We start from the raw sequence: 17559 nt of genomic DNA, 5'->3' as shown, positions 1-17559 counted from the left end.
TTAAAACTTAGAACTGGTTGATCAGCTCATGTAAATCAGCATATCCAGAGGAATCAGAAGAGAAATGCCAAATTACTGATGCTGAACCTAGATTTTTTAACTTAAACTATGAGGAAAATACAGTGGATCAGATCTTGCTCCTATGTGTACTGACGTCAGAGGCACAAAACCTGACCCTAAATACATTGAATGGGGAATCATTAAACCTTAAAAGACTTTAAACACACATAGCATTGCCAAGCAGTTTTGAAAATTGAATCACCAAATTATAAAGTCCATTAACTTTTTTTTTTACATTAATTTTGTGTACTGTTGAAAAAACAGACAGACGTGACTGCTGGCCCTGCTCTCCCTGAGGAAGGAGCGGCTAGCCGGGCACCCACAGCCAAATTCCCAGGAGGGAACTGTGCACTTCTCATCCCCGTCACAAAAATCAGAGACAGACCCGTGAGAGTGGCGTTCTCACAAATCCTGATGGTGCAAACCGCACCGGAGACTCTCACGGAACCAGGGTCACCCCCCCGCCGGGACCCCCGGGCAGCCCTCCCTGGGGAGTCCCCGGCAGGGGGGCTCCGTGGCTGAATTTCCAGACTTTTGGGAGACAGGGGGACACCCAGAAGGTTGGGGCGGTGGTCGCTCTCTCATGGAGCAGCCCCCGCTGACCGCGCGGGGCTGAGGGGCGGCGGGGCCCGCCCGGCGCTCACCCCGTGGTGTGAGGGGGGCGCGCCTGGAGCAACCCCGCTGGGCAGCGGGGCGATCCCCTCCTCCTCGAGAAAAGGCGAACAGCACAGTTTATTGTTATTTTATTGATATTTCTCCACATCCCTCTCTCCCCTCGCCCCGCCGGGTCACACCGGGTGACTCGGCCCCGCCGGAGGCACCGCCCCGGGCGGGGGTCGCGGCGGGAGGGCGGGGCTGCAGCGCGTCCTCCCGCGCGGGCGGGGGCGCTGCGGGCGGCGGGCGCGCCGGGCTCCGCCGCCGCCGCCATCTCCGCCGCTGAGCTCATAAAGGTGTCGCGCAGGTTCCGCCCGGGCTCGTCATTCCGCCGCCCCGGGCCCGGTGCCGGCGCCGCCGCTTCCCCCGCGTCGCAGCCCCCGCCCGCTCGCTCCCTTCCTTCCTCACGGGGCCTCCGCGTCAGCGACCACCGCGCTCCCGCCCCGGCCCGTCGGCGGGCGCCGGTTGTGCCCTCCCCGCCCCTTCCTCCCCTGTCCGCCCCCCCCCGCCCGGCCCCTCTCCCGCCGGCCGGGCCCCGGAGTGCCGCCGCCGCCGGGCTGTGAGCGGGGCCCGGCGCCGTGCCGGGCCGTCCCCTCGCCGGCGGGGCCATGGCCGCGAGCGCCAAGCGGAAGCAGGAGGAGAAGCACCTGAAGCTGCTGCGGGAGATGAGCAGCCTCCCGCCCAACCGCAAGTGCTTCGACTGCGACCAGCGCGGCCCCACCTACACCGACATGACCGTGGGCAGCTTCGTGTGCACCTCCTGCTCCGGCATCCTGTGAGTGAGTGAGCGCGCGGGCGCCGCCGGCTCCGTCCCCCCGGCAGGGTCGCGGCCGCGGGCGGAGGCGGCGGGCGGGCGGTGCAGCCCCGCCGGGTCCCGGCGCTGCCCTTCCTGCCGCCGGCCCGGCCACGTCGGAGCGCGGCGGGCGGCGGGTCTCCCGGGGAAGGGGGGAGGCCGTCGGGAGGCTTTCCCGGGCGCTTTCGCTGGAAATGCCCGTCGGAGCCCCCGGTGCGGGGGTGGCGGTGGCTGGCGGGGTGTGCGGGGCTGGGGCGCACGGCCCGGAGCTCATCGCGAAGCTCGTCCGGGGATGTTTCTCCGGCACGTAGCAACCACCTCCCCCCCCGGACGTGTCGGAGGGGTGGTTAATTAAACAAGTGTGCGGAGAATACTTGTGGGAAGGGAAGAGGCACGTGGCTGAGCAGTTCACTGTCATGACAGTCTTGAAGACACCAACCCTGTCTGAATACGGAGTTCCGCGTTTACAGTTTTTACTTTAAGTTAAACCACCAGCCTACCTTTTTGCGTATTAAGTTATTGTACTTGGTAGTAGTTTCTAAGACAACTTTTTAAGCTCCTGCTTAGTGGATAAATACTAGCCTTAATGGTTTAAGAGACTTGATCAGAAAAGTAGTAGAAGGTTGGTGGTTTTTTTCCCCAAACATCGATAACTTCCTACAAACTCCATATCTAAACCTTGGAAAGGGATTGGCTCTGATAAACTAATTGCATTTTTCCTGTTCCTCATTCCTGCATGGGCCTCCCCACTACTCCTCCCTTTTCCACCCATCCTCCTCTGAGATAGTGTATATGAAACTAAGAGTTGAAATCAGTCAGTTCTGAATTTCAGTCACACAGACATAGCTTAGGGGAAAACCCTTCTGTCCTCAGTGCTACTAGCTTTAGCTAGATATATTTGCATTTTTTATGATTCTGTACCATTGTGCTTATGGGATGGAGCAGAATCAAAGAGTAGCCAAAGAAGTAATAAATGGTATGTCAAAGGATAGATTGGTGTTTGTAGGGGTTTTGAGTTCATAAAAGGCACTCAGGAGCCTGAACTAATTCCTGCCCCCTTAATAACCCAAACAGGCCTTCCGAGTAAGGTCTGGTGTTTTAGAAGTCAGTTGGTAGTTACACTGAGCTTCAAAACAAAGCAAACATGTTAGTTCTGTGCTGAATTTACATGGAAAGAACTGCCTTTTATACTACTAGACAGGTCATTAGACTTGGGGTGTTTTAACTTCTACTTTGTGTAGACTTTTGAACAGTCTTGACACAAATACAGAAAATACATTTAGCTTGTGAAACTGAAAAGAGACTTTGGTTTTTCACACATACATGCTACTCAATCAGCCAGCTCTGGCTATTGTTTGCTCTCTTAGCAAACTGTTATTTGTGCTGGCATGTGAAACTATTTTAAGCTACTGCACTGAGCTTATTTAATGGTTGCACATGTTCTTACTGGTTAGACTGACAGCGTGATAAAGCTGCACCATGAGAGTATTTGTCTTTATTTTTCAGGCTTCTCGACCTTAATAGACAGCTATATTGTGAATGCTGCTGAGATGCTTAGCGTGGGTTCAGAAGGATCTGTTCCCTTTATTTGTTGTCTGGGAGGTATGGACTAGTAAAGTGTGTTGTCCAATTTACAGAAACCAAAAGGATGCATAGGCAGTGAAACAGCTTGCAAGCAAGGGACAGCTGCCACTTGATGTTAAGTTGACCATCATTTGGATGTTACCATGATTAAAGGAGGAAGTCTTTCTGCAAAAAAGTGGTTAATGTATTGGCATTCAAATAAAATGCAGATAGTTCTTTCATTTTAAATATGCAGTGTTTTTGTGTTGCTATAAAAAAGCAACCACGAACAACATGTTTGGTTCTTACAGCTAGTAACACCTACTCTTAAAACTGGAGTAAAGGATTGTTAGGGGGACTTAAAGCTTTCTTCTGAAATACATTTGGGCTCCCTCTTTCATGTTGACTTGGAAAAGCTTTCACAAATTGTGTGTTCAGGATCATATACATTGGTTACCACCTTAGAACCTAGGCAGTGGGATATTTTTGGTAGTGATGAGACTCAGTATAGGTCATGTCTGTTATGTAGCTCGGAACTGTTATTTTCAACACTTCTGTCAGAACAATCCTTCATACAACTTATTTCCAAATGCTTTTCACTGTAGAATTCCACAGTGGAGGGAAATTACTTGAGAACAAACCACATAATGGCAAATAAGCACAAAAGTGCTGTTGCTTCTGTAGTTCTTAATGGCTGCTTGCATTCTGCCTCATAATACTGGTTATACTGTAAGGCTTTAATAATCTTAGTACTTTATCTGTTTGTATGCTATGTGAATGACTCGCATTGCTTCTTGTTTTAATTATTTTTTTCTAATCTGGTACAGGAAGTGTTCTTGGAGTCATGTAGACTAGTTTTTTCAAGTATGAAATGCCCAATGCAAGATTAAAATATTAGTGTATTAACAAGCCTCCTTCAGAAAGGTTTCTCGATTAACTAAAAGTGGTTGCTAACATCAGTATCATCTTAAACGGGCATGTTGTTCTAGATACAGTTAACTCTAAACTTTTTAAAACTGTAGTATAACTTTTTTACATGTTTTTTGAAGTATTCATTCCTTGTCCTGGTGAGGACTGTATTCAAATCCAAAACTGTAACTCTGGATCCATCCTAAATTTCCATTAAGTATTTTAAGTGTATAAAGACAGCAATGCTATTTATTACTCGTTTTAGTTTAAAAAACCTACTATTTCTTTAACTATTTCCAAAAATAGTATGTCTAGCTTGCTCAAGTACTTATAAAAATGATTAGAGAACTAGTGACTTTGCTAAAAAGATGTGTTTCTGACTTTAATGTTGAAGGTGAGTCACATCAAGTTAGAAGTATGAATGACACAGAGGAGGTTCTTTTTCGTAATATCTGGGTTTAAGTTGCCTTATCAGATCGGGTTTAGCAGAGCAGAAGTTTTGCTGTGCAAAATGGTGCATGCAGGAGAAAGTTCATGAATAGTGGCCTGAATGTGCTTCCTCTTAAAATACTTCCGCTTGTCCTCTGTGTTTAAATGTTTCATGTGGGGAAAAAAGGCACAATAACATCACACAAGGTAATTCAGCTTTTTGGTGTTGGACAAGAGTATAGGATATGTAGAGATATACACACCATCATTTCTTCCCTGAGAGCGGGAGGAGATGCCCTAGAGGAGCAGCCTGCTCAGGTCAAGGATTACAGTCCTACAACACAGGAAGATTTCTCTTTATTATGGCAAAACAACATCTCGGGAAGTGTTGGCAGACAGATTCTTTTGGTTTTACAGAAATCCTTTGATTCAAAGGATTTTGTTGGTAGCTGTGACTATTGTTTTTTGGGATGCTCCCATGTGACCAACAGTGACATCCTTCCCTTTGTCTTATCAAATACCTCTTTGCCTTGGATCTCAGCTGTCTGTGTGCAGCTCTGCTTTCAAGCACTTCTGTACAACTCCTAGTCAGCCCACTCTGAACTTTCATAAGAAGAATGTTTTTAAATTCACCAATGGAAAATATTCCTGTTTGATTAAGAGTACACTTGCACAAGTTTTGTATTATATAATTTTTTTTGTTTAGTCTTGACTCTTTTTTTATATCTGCCGATGTGATAGTTAAGGCACTCCTATCCTTTCTCTCACTGCTGCCCTCTTAACTCCCTCCCTCCCAACTTACTGAGGAAGTCTCTTGTTCAGATGTTTTCACTTCTGTCTTGTGTTAGGAAGGAGCAACAATGAATGTTTAGAACACAGAGGTACTGTGAGGAATCCTAAAGGCCTTTTATGCTATTTCTTACAGTTATCGGATCATGTGGCCTTCTGGCTGCTTCTAATATAGGAATAGGAAATTTTAAATTTAAAATTTTATGGGTAAGGGACATCTGTATCAGCCAGGTGAGGTATTTGATGGCAGATACGCTAGTAAAATACTTAAAATTTTTGTGCAATAGTGCTGATGATTGTCCCTTTCCCTAGAAGAAGTTTTGCAGAAATTAAAATGGTTTAAATAAACAGTGTTAGAGTGAAGGTGATTCAGATAGTGTGAGCATGACTTTTCAGTCCTTTTTTTTTTCCTTTGGAGCATGTTTGGAAAATGTGTTTGTATATTTAAGGATATTTCCTATATTACTATATTTCTTGTTTTCAGTTTCAGGGCTGGAGAGCAAAGGAAATGTCTGTGTACCGCAGTGAACACTGTGCAGTTCACAAAGAATGTTTGTTTGTTTGTTTGTTTAAGAAAAAAATTAACCTTGACTGTGCTTCAAAATGTGTGTGTGAGCCTTCTGCTGTTAAAAATAAATGAGCTTGTGAGATGGTGGAGGGTCTCCAGGGAGGTCTACAAGTATCAGGAATGGCCACTGCTGCTTATATTCTCTTCTGCTAATTACAATAGCATAGAAATAATAACAACTGCCGTGACATTGGGTTTTCTAAAGCTTGTTTTTTGGACATGTGGGGATGTAGGGTGTTTTATGATGGCTTGGCATTTGACTTGTCTCATTAACTTCCTGCTTTTTAGGGGATCAGATTTTGCTGGCTTAGATTCGAGATCTTAAATCTGATACAGGGGACACTGGCAGTGTTGAGTAGCATCTGCCCCCTGTTCCTCCCACGGAGGGGACCCTCTGTTTCTGCAGAGCCCACTCTTGAAATTTTTTTCTCTTCCCAGCCCTGGCCTTTGCAGACAACTTTGCTGACACTTGTTTGAGGTGAATTCAGGAATGGCTGCTCTGCCAAAAATCACAAGTCAACTATAATTTGCCACTAAATTATGTTAGTAACAAATATCCACTGCTTGTTGACAGTGTTTTTGAATGTTTAATGTTTCAATTGCTAGACTGTAGAATCCTGTGTCAGCAGCCTTAAAGCTTCCTTTGTTTGCGAGAGCCCCAGTTTAACAAAGCTCTCTGGAGAACAGAGGTCTCATGTTCTCTGTGGCTGCCCCTACAGTGGCTGGGACTCAGTGGAGGGTCAGTGGAGGAATCTCATGGTTGGATGCTCTGGTCACAGTGCTATTCCACAGAAATAACCGTTGCTGAGCGTGAAGAAGTTGGCAGTGATGAGTGGGATCTCTGTGTGGGATGTTCTAGCTGTGGTGTGCTGGGTAAGTGCAGATGGCAGAATTGTCTTACTCTGTCATCTTTCCTCAGGGCCTCTTAGGAGATCACTGCCTTCTGGATTAGTGCTGAGGTGGTGTTTGGTTGCTGCCTTCCTCAGGAGCTCTGTTGTAGAGAAAGGAGTAACTGGTACCACTGCACAAGTGCAGGTTGCAAATATTTGTTTAGGCTCAATTTAAATTTAGGCATGATTCATTTGGAGTAAGGGACTATAATCCATTCTGTCCCCTGTTAAATAGGGAATACTGTAAAGCATTAGAACTGGGCAAGGCACTTGTCAAATACATGGAAAGAATTTTTCCTATGAAAAAGAAGGTTTGTTAATTCCTCCTAAGGGATAATTGTACTTGGCTGTCTACCAGTAACCTTCCCCCGTATGTAGGTGAGCTGTTTGTGAATCATTTGGTTCAAGTATTCTTTGTAGGTAAGGAAGGGTTGGTCCTTGAATTCTGCTTCAAAAGTCCCACAACTGCTCTGTTTTAGGGAGATTTTAGGCAGTTCATGGGTGTTACGTTAGTTAGAAACCATAAAAAAATAGGGTGTTTCTTGTTCTATCGGTAGAATCAAAGTAATTTCTCTAAGGAAGATAACACATATGCTTGGGCTGTGTTTGTGTGCAGCTTCTTGTCTTGAATTCCTTGTTCCAGGCAGACTTCTTATGCTGCTTTAGCATAAGAGGAAGCTTTTCATAGGTTCTCCCCCCACCCCTTGCCATATTAAATAAATGTAAGTATGTGGATGTGTAAGTACTGCAGCTTGATATTTCTCAGCATTTATGGCTGTTGAAGTTCTGTTCAGGATTTCCAGTCCTCCTGGACCACTGATGTTCTCTTTCATCATGCCAGACATCTGACACTTCTGTGTTGTGAGCTGACCTTTAGAAGTGGGGTGTGTCTTCCTCCTTTAGCAGGATGGTGTAAAAGAAATGAGAATTCATCTTATCCCATGTAGATATGATGTATGTATCAGGGAACTTTATAACCTGAACCTCAAAACTGTAGAGCATTCTTCACTGGAGAAGGGAGGCAGGGAGGAAGTCTCTTGTTAGACTAAACAAAATCTTACCTGGACCTCAAGTACACTTAATATTGCTGCTTAATAGAGCTGAAGATACATATTTGCTGATTTAAATGCTATGAAGAGCCTTAGTAGATCAGTAAAGAGTAAGTACTGCTTAAATAACTTGTTCAGTGCCTTTAAATTGTAAACACAGATACAATAGAGCACTTAAGCTATACTTATTGCAAAAACCAATTTCCAGCAGGAGCTGGTGGGAAAGTTTATATTTACAGCCTGTGCTGAAAAACATGTGAATGTGCTCGTGAATGGCTCTGGCTTTTAAATAGTTATTAAATAGTTCACAACTATTTAACTGCATCTCTGTAATTAATAGGAGGAGGGTAAATTGAACAGACTAAGGTAGACAGAACTGCTTTTATTGTAAAAGCAAGGGACAGTGGTTGTCATATAATATTTGATGGAGCATATTTCTCTGAAATGCCAGGTGGATGCCAACTTCGTTTCTGTGCTGTCAGTCAGTATGTGATTCTGCAATGTTGCTTAGTGAAATGTAATTACTCACATGCACAGAACAGACCAAGGTGTGTTTTTAAAACCCAAAAATAAACAAACCCCAACCAACCAAACCTAGTACTAGCACCAGCTCTGAAACAATGAACTTGAACTGCATAAAACTCCTACAGATTTTTTTAAGTTGCATCATCTTAAAATGAGTACTTTGAAGAAAATCTTCGATCATGGTACAGTATTTTCATAAGTGTTGTGTATTTGTGATGTAGATGTGGATTTGATTTATGGCTAATTGAAAGATGTGACATTTTTAATTTTAATTTACCAGGGAATTTGAGAGAAGTGAATTTCCTGATAGTTGATTTAACTATCTTGAAACCTCTCTCACTAACCTTAGTAAAACTTCTACCTTCTTGTCAAGGTGCTGAATTGTGGAGTTTAATTCAGCTGCTCTGATTTCAAAAGTTTGCCTAAGCAAATAATGTTCTGTAAAATTAGTTCTCATTTGCCTGTAGGTTTCTATGACTTCTGCTTTTCAGGTACTCAAATTTATTGCATTTCTTAGCAAAACACAATTGTTTATCCAAGTGCTTCAAAGAATGATTCTCTCAAATTTGTTTTCTAATGCAACTTAGGCTAAAATGTTACTGCTTCGTGTTCTAACCAGTATTGAACTTTTAACTAAAAATGTGGAGATTCTTTTAACACAGTATCAGGATTGTTTTCTTACAGGTATATTGTGAATTTAGGTGTCAGGGTGAATTTGCAAGCTAAATGCACAACAATATTTTTCTCATTAGACTTACTGAGAGAACTTGAAGTGCTGTAAATTTTGTCTAAAAGTTGAGTATAATGTGATAATATTTGGAATATCAGATTTTTGTCATAGGGTGTTTTGATGGATAACAATTTAATTTCTAGTCAGTGTTCTTGGAATAATCACAGAGTTTAAAGAAAACCACTGGTCATCCTAAATTAGATGTCAGTGATTTTTTTTTTTTTGACCAAATTTAGAATTAAAGCGTAGGAGCAAATATAAGCAGTAAAGCTATCAGTGATTTTCTTAGCAATTTGCTAGCCCTGTATTACATCCCTGGAAAGTTTTTTGTGTGCTATCACATCTCACAGTTAATGTATATTAATTGGTTTTTAAGCTGGTATTTCAGAAATCCAGGCCTGATTAACTTGAGTGTTAAAATAGCCTCCTTGTATTGCCTGAGTGTCTCCACTGTTTGGCATATGTGGGAAGTAAATGTTCTCGCATCCATTGAGCAAAGCACGGCTTGCTTTTAATTGTAAGCGTTTGTGGGCAAAAGCAGTAGTTAGCATGTATTTAAAGAAAGAGCTTGAAAAGAAAGCAAGCTTTTCTTACCCTGGTGCTGTTGCTCAGCAGGTTTTCTCTCTGTGCTTGCAGGTTTTGACTGAACTGGGTTTGACAACGTCGGGCTGTGGCAGCACAAGAGCCTGGCATTTGTTGGCCCTGCTGCAGCAGCCTGGCATGGAGGGAGAGTGGTGCCAATCCTGGCTTAAGGCTGAAGTTTTGAGCTGTGGCATTAGTAATGGTATCTCTCATTTGAGAGCACACTAAAAACGTTGTCTTTTTGCTTTTGTTGTGCTCATTTGTGTAGTGCTCAGGAAGAGGAAGAAGCCCCTGTGGATGCGGGGGCAAAAAGTAACTAGAAAATGGTGCTGGGAGGAAATGGGAAATGTAGGTTAAAGCAAGAGAAATAAGACTGAGCTGGGGAGTTTAGTGTGAAGAAATCTAGTGATTGGGTAGAAGTTGTAGTAAGAAGAGATTGAAGTGAGGGAGAAATTGGAGGGAAAGAAGACTACAACAGGGGGGCCCAAGGTGGAGAGATGAATGACAGAGACAAAAGTCAAAAAGTTTGGGGAAGCAGATTAGTATTTTAAGAAAAGTCTAGCTATATTTTCATAAATTTGCATAGAAAGTGTCAGAGCTTGCATGTGCAGTTGTGAGTATTGGTCTCTCCTGAAGTTCAGTCATCTGACTTTGCATGCTTAATGTTACTTTGAGAAGAGCTTACACAGCCTTAAGTTGCACTGCAGTACCAAAAATGAGTGTTTTACAGGAATGGCTCCTGATTTTTAAGACTGACCAACCTGCAGCTGTTTAAAGTGATTGTGTGATGACAAACTTCCTGAATACTGAACGAACACTTCTTGCTTCTTTCAGGCGGGGCTTGAATCCACCCCATAGAGTGAAGTCGATTTCAATGACTACGTTCACACAACAGGAAATAGAATTTCTGCAGAAACATGGAAATGAAGTAAGTATTATTTGGAGAATAAAGTGGTTTTCTCACTTTGATATTAAAGTTTAAAACACTACTTAAAGAAAATTTGGTTTGGTTTTTTTTTTCTTAGCAAAAACTAGACACAAATCATCCTAATGTTGCATGTTATTACCCAACACAGACAATCCAGATTCACATGATTCGTGTTTCTGAACTGGGTTTTCTTTTGCTTTTGCATAAGGCAATAAGCAGCTGTCTTTTTTTTCTGCATCTCAGACCTTGAGACTGAGTGCAGCAGTGTTTCCTGAGTGTACCATGACAAAAATAAATACCAAAATACAGCTTGTAGTTGTATTTGTTCAGAGTAGATGTCAAAAAGTCTTCTAGAAGTTTTAATAGCCTCCTTACTTAATAAAAGTATATCCATGTTGAAGCATCTTGAAGAGAGAAAGGAAATTGAGAAAGAAGTTCTAGTGTACTGAATTTTTGTTCTTTTTAATAGAAGAAAAAAATTGGAGGTAAATGTTGGATCCAGCTAAACCCTGGATGTAGCTATTATGTCTTCAATTTGAGGATGAAGTTTGTGTTTCAATACCATACTGTAGTGTTGAGGATTCTAGAGGTAGACTGTGCCTCTGTTCAAACTAGATAAAGTTCTATTTCACACTGATTGCATCTGTATTCAATTTTAGTAGAACTATTGCTTGTAGGCCACAGAGTGTCTCACCAGCGTGTTCTTGTGAAGCTTTGTGAGGATATATCCCATCATTCGTTAAAATGCTGATACTTGACTTTCCTAACTTGGCCCCTTCTTAAGTGTCAGGTTGAAGAATGAAAATAGAAGTAGCAATTTCTTTTCCCGTCCTGGTAAATACACTTTAGTTGTTGAAATGACTCTTAGTGGATGATTCCTCTAGACAGAGCTGGATCAAGGTCTAAACTCTTCTGGACATTTTAAAATACTCCTGATGGCTTAGGCTGGTTGGGTTTTTTAAAGCTGTAGAGCGTTGCATATATATATATTTGTATATAAGTATATTATATTGCTGACTTTCTGCATAGGGAAAATAATAAAGAATTCTTTGTGTTCGTATAGACTATTTTGGATTCTCTTTCATTAGATTGTAAACTCCAGCTTTGTTTTAAGCTTCACAAGTGTGAAGGAAAATGTGTGTGTTTGTACTTCCCTCCCTGCATTGGTTTTAATTTCAGCTTTTCACTGAATCTGCTGTGTCTACAGAGTGGTACAAGTTTGTTTTCGCTGATCTGGAACCTTAAGTGATCCCTACTCAGCTGATTAGTGTAATTGTCCTTGTTATAGACCTGACTACTCTGCCAATCATAATGATGTAGTTGATACATAATTTATTATTGACATACAAAATGTTCACAGATCTCTGCAGTGCTGTGCTCTGTTTCAAAAGCAGGGGTCTTTGCACTTGTAGTACTCTTAATAGAAGTATTGAAATGACTTAAATGAGCTGCCTCATAAATGAAGATGTCCTCCTGAGTTTAGTTTTGGGTTGTTTGATTATTGCCTTAATTCTAAAGTAAAACTGAGTAGATACTTGTAACTGCAGATGGTAGATTGAACTGAACAGAACTGATTGTTGTCTTGAACATTATTAGAAATTTAAATCCTAATTAAACATGTTTTCACTTTGTTGTGCTTTGTATTGCAGTAGTTAAATACTTGTTTTGCTTTCTCTTGTTAGTATTGGACTTTGGAATACTTACCTGCAGATAAGATAAAAGTATTGGACAGATGAAATTCATCTGACCTCACAAAAATCTTTGCTTAGGTTCTGTTCAGCGTAGGAAGTTCTTGTGTCTGTATGAAGAAATGAAATTTCTTAGAATAAGACTTCAAACATGGAATTGTCCAACATATTGGAACACATACATGTGAAACAAAATAGTCATTGAACAGCTTAGATGTTGTAACATTGTTTCGTTCTGCATCTACATATATATAAAACTCAACTTTTTACAATCTATTATGTTTAACTTCAATTTTTCTGTAACTTTTAAAATACTTTCATTCCCACTTGTTTCTTCTGGTCTTTGTCCAACATGGCCAAGGCCTCTGTGGTAAACTTTCTTGCCTCCAGATGAGTAGATCATGGTTTACAATAGGGATCTTGTTCTGAATAGAAAGGAAAACAGCAAGCAAGCTTCCATGAGATAAAGTAATTAATAAGGTGGTGAGTTGTTCTTAGAGGAAGTAGTTTTCCACTCTCCTTCAAAGAGTTTAAGGTCAGTGTATTGAATGACGTTGAAGTTCTCTAAAAAAAAAAAAAAAGAAACACCCAAACCAAACAAATCAACAAAACCAAAACACTTCCTAATATCTGCAATCCGAACTTTTTGTGAGTTGTTATAAATTATCCTCTTTGTGGCACACATGGGTAAAACGTTCGCTTACTGAAAAGCTTCTACAAGGGAACTGCTTTGGTAAGAGATTATCAGAGCAGCTTCTCTTGAGGTGAGACACCATATTCCCTGTATATACACTTCTAAGGTAACTTGATCTTTATTTTGGATGAGTTGTTACTGCTTCAAATACAGTTTTAAATCCTTTTACTGGGTTAGAAAACTTCTGTATTTTGGTGTTGTTTACTCATCTGTAGGTATAAACAGATGTCCAGACTCTGGTTTTGCTAATGTTGGGGTTTATCTCACTTTTGCAGCAAGAATAGAGGCATCTTCCAGCTGATATTCCTCAAGTGCCTTCTGCAGTCCTTTTGAAGGATAAAGGCAATTGGGACTCACTGGGTAGGGTTTTTCCCCTCCTCCTTCTCTTCATGAAGAGCTGGGTGAGGTATTTCCACATTTTCATGTTAGGAATAATGAGGAGAGTGTGGTATGGACATGCTTGTGTGTGAGTACTCACACTCAAATGACACCATGGTGGATTAGGCCTCTGAATCAATTGTGCAATGGTGGTAGGAAGTGAACTTGCTGTTTGCAGAAAGTGGATGTGGTGCTAATCTCATGTTGCTATTACAGCTGTAAATATTTATTCAGAAACTTTTCCCTGAAGCTGAAAAATATTATTATGAGGAAGACCAGTTGCATAGTTAATTTTTCTCCTACCCTTTTGAAAAATGACAGATGTTTTATAGCCTTTCCAAGTGACCCATTCTAATATGCACATGCTCAAAGAAAAAAGATTTTGTTGGTCTAGTATTTAGAAAATCTGTGTTCCTCTGGGGGAAAGGACCATGTTTACCCGAGTTAATGAGTAGAATAAGATGCAGGTATGCTCAACTGCTTGGGGTTATCTTAATAGTGCTTAATTTTGTTTTGGGGCCAATCTTCCTGACTCTCAGTAGCACCTGAGATTGCAAGGTGCAAGTACCAGTTTGCTGCATTCTTGTAGCAGTAGTAGCAGCACGAGGCTGGTTCAGAGCTGGTGTTAGGCCTGACCAGAATTTTTTCCTAAAATCTCCTTACTATGGAATATGGCCTAAAAACCCAGGAGTGGAAAAAGCAGCATTAATCTGGAGCTGATGAGTCCTGACAGCATGAGCTGTGCAGTCAGGTGTCCCTGTAGTACGTTCCTGGTTCTGCTAATACGATATAGAGATACGTGAGCTGATTGTGTGTAGAACAATGTCTTTGTTAGCAGGATTTACTGGCTTGACTCTGCTTATGAAACAGCTATAACTTCTGTTCCTTTGAAATCAGTATGATGGCAGTATAAAATTCTTTTAACCTACAGAGATTAATGAATAATATTGGCATCAGAAGTGCAGAATTACTAAACAAAGCTATAACTTGCTTACATAAGGAAACTGTTTCCAAATCTTTCTTCCTGTGGGGTGAGTGTTATGTTTTGGAACATAGTTTTGTTGTGTGGTAATCTGCAGTTCTTTGCACTGTCAGCATTGCATTTGGTGCATAACTGAGAATATTTTATTGGCAGCAGGGGGAGAAGAAGAAATCTAATTTGGCATTTACCAGCCTCCTGAAAGGTAATATCTCATTAGAGCTTTTTAAACTAGACTGATGTGTAATCTTCCTGTGCAGTGGTGTGTCTGGGTCTCAAGAAGTGTTGTAGGTCAAGGAGTGTGCTTTTCCTAGTTGAAGTGCAGCTTCTACCAGCAGAAGTACGTGTCCTGTTGGAGCTTGCCTTGCAGCCTTCACTGCATACAAGAGAAGGAGGCTTCATGAGCAAGAACTTTCATTTTGCTGGCCTAACTGAATTTTTGTTATTCCTAACTAGCACAACTGTGCTAGCAGGAGTTTCTAAAGTGTGGTAGCTCCATGTGTTGTGTAAGCAGAAGGCCTTTGTCTCTCCCATATCCGCCTTCCCACACACGCTGGAGATCTGTATCAGTGAAATAGTTAGGACGTGGTGAAGTGTTGTTTGGTAGTTGAAATACATAGCACTGGAATAGAAGTAACTGGAATCTCAGATTCTGTGTTTCTGCAAAATTTGATGGATGTTGCTGGTTCTTTTCTTTATTAGCAGTTTTTGGTGTGCCTGTCCTTCCCCACTTGCACAACTCTGTAAAAATACACAGGAAAAAAACTCTAAAACATGTCAGTAAACCTTAAAGCAAAACAAAAGCTAAACTTTTATGGAAAACAAGTGCATGTATTTTTCTCTTAGACTCTGAGCCCTGTGTGGAACTCCTGAAAGCTTGAAATGTTACTGAAGGCTGGGTTTTAAACCAGAAGGCTTTCTGGTCAACTTTGTCTTGTGGTGTACCAGATGTGCACAGAATGGGATGTGTTCTTTGTTCCTTTCTGTCAAAGCCGAAAACAAGGGTAATTACTCAAACCATAGGACTACAAATGTAAATAATGCATGGAAAATAAGATGGGTAAATTGAGTTACTATAGGAAAAACAGTTTTTATGTCAAATGGAATAGCTGTGGAGTGCAGATTCAGGGAAACCAATAGCATGATGAGAAATATAGGTAAAGACTTTATTATAACAGACAGTGTGCACTTGGCCCAATTTCTCCTTTCAACAATATATTTAAGTTACAGTAACTCACAGTTTCTGCCTTGCTACCTCCTGGGTTTTTATCTAGGTCAGGGTGAGTAGGTTGAAGCTGGTTGTGATTCTCTTTCCCTCTTTACTTCATGCTGTACTTACTGATCTAATTCTGAACGTCCCAGTATCTGGTTGCCAAGTGTCTAATGACATCCCTTGCAGGACTGGAACTTGTTGGCAGAGGACAGGTGCTGTTCTTCCCAAAGCGGTTGTAAGGGGATTCTCATGAACTGTTGAATTTCCTGAAGACAACTGCTGAATCTTGTTATCTACTTATTATTACCTGACAAGATGAAACTTTGCTTTGTCTTGTTCCTTTGCAGCCCCCACAGTGTAGCAGGGACAAAAATTCAGAGTATTGCTTCTGTCAACAACAATAGACTCTCAAATGCTGCATATGCTTAATCATTCTGACTTCAGTGCTGTCCCTTTTTTCCCCTGCTGCATTGGTGAACCAGTGGGACATGGACTAATTATACTTTTCAGGGACAGTGGACAATGGTTATGGATTGTTGGATATGTTCCACTGTTTCTAGGGGCTTCCACATAACTTGAATGTTTACTCTTGGCTCCAGCTTCTCAGGCTCTTCTTCTCTAAGCAGAGCATTTCGTCTGATACAGCTTTGGTTATCAAAAGAAGGAGTATAGCAGAGCTTTTGGTGAATGAACAGAGCTTTTGAGGAGAGGCTTATTTGTGCTGCTGTTGCAGAAAGAACAATATTAATATTAAATGGCTGAACCAGAGTATCCCCAGGGAGATGGTGCAATGTGGAAGGACTTCAGAAAGCCAGAGAATTTTTAGGCCCAATACCTTAATAGTAGTGTTGTGTAACTGTGTGGTGAGTTGGCATGATTCTTTGTGTATTATCTGTAAAAGCAAAGGAATGAGTAATTCTGTTAAAATGAACCTTAAGATGTATCATGGAACTTGGGCAGTAGAATTTTCTGAATGAGCTCTGAAAGTTTGATTTGGAAAACATGCTCTTTGGGATATCAAATTCAAATTTCTCAAGGCAAAATTTTCAGAATAAGCAAAAATTGAGAACAATTACTTCAGTGTTTTTTTTTTCTCAAATAGTGAGTTTGTATTAAAAAACTAAGAAGAAAACTGTGTTTAGTAGATCAACTGGCTGCTTAAAGCTTGGGTTTGTACAGATTTACATTTCCTTTACTGCCTTTTTGCACTTCCTGCTCTCATGTCCTGCAGGTAAAATCCTGCAAGAGTCAGCACATGCTGTGTATAACTGTGCTGATTTGTTTGGGTGTCCTCCCTGGGCAGCTCCTGGGCCAGAGAGAACATAGAACTGAAGTTCAACTAAAGTTGCCAATCTGATTTTTCTGTATTTCCACTAAATTTTTTTGGTCATAATTAATCTCTTGGTATCTGTCAAAGTCAGATGGTGAATTAGTGGGGAGTAATCAGGGTACCAAATATATAAATGCTGAGTGATCATTCCGCACCATAAACAGCGAGTTTTATGGCATAAATTTCCTTGATCTTTATCATAACAGTTACATTTAAATAGCTTTGAAATAAAAAAAAATGTGATGACCTGATCAACAAAAATACTCAGCAAAAATAAAAAGTTCTCACAGCAAACTTTTTTCTTCGCACAAGATTCAGGACTGTTAGTGACTTATTTTAAAATGACTATGGAAAGATAAGCATTTAAAACCCCCACAATTACATGATGATATGAGTTCTCTAACAACAGTTTTTTAAATTCTATTTTTCAGTTTTGATTTCATCCTGTGGCGTTGCACAGCACTGCCACTTGTGTTTTTGTAGATAGCTGAAAACTGTGTTTTGTGGTTCCCTTGAAGCATAATCAATGCAGTGTTGTGGATCCCTGTCAAGTCAGATGATAGTAACAGAAGTATAGCTAGAAAGAGCATACAGGTCACCAGCAAACAGGGGAGGACAACGGGCCTTTCATTGTGCTCTGAATGCTGGCTTGGAACGGCTGCTGATGTTCAGAGCATTGTGTGGTACTTCATACAGAAAGAGACAAAACCATGCCTTTTAATGGTTTCTTGTGTGATATTAAGGCTTTATAAAATTTGGCTTTTTAAGGACTTAAGTCAGAATTGTGTAAGTTGGAATAGACCTTTAA

At 41.2% G+C, this 17559-nt stretch overlaps 1 protein-coding gene across 12 annotated transcripts in view; it reads left to right on the top strand.

Moving 5' to 3' along the window:
- The first annotated feature begins 1012 nt into the window (after window positions 1-1012).
- The window catches only part of AGFG1 (ArfGAP with FG repeats 1), a 35367-nt gene continuing 18820 nt past the window's right edge, over window positions 1013-17559 (top strand). For 4 of the 12 annotated variants that reach the window (XM_064666469.1, XM_064666466.1, XM_064666465.1 and 1 more), the window contains exons 1-2: window positions 1016-1489; window positions 10376-10469. In XM_064666469.1, the coding sequence (XP_064522539.1) occupies window positions 1323-1489; window positions 10376-10469 (261 nt within the window). In that variant the 5' untranslated portion in view covers window positions 1016-1322. Of the gene's footprint in view, window positions 1490-6533; window positions 6639-10375; window positions 10470-17559 lie in introns of those variants that run through there. The other 8 variants (XM_064666461.1, XM_064666458.1, XM_064666457.1 and 5 more) reach the window with 4 other exon arrangements.

Source organism: Pseudopipra pipra, chromosome 10, assembly GCF_036250125.1.
Source record: "Pseudopipra pipra isolate bDixPip1 chromosome 10, bDixPip1.hap1, whole genome shotgun sequence".
Lineage (NCBI taxonomy): Eukaryota > Metazoa > Chordata > Aves > Passeriformes > Pipridae > Pseudopipra > Pseudopipra pipra.
The sequence above is the reverse complement of the archived record's forward strand: the minus strand, read 5'-3'. Positions and strand labels throughout refer to the sequence as shown.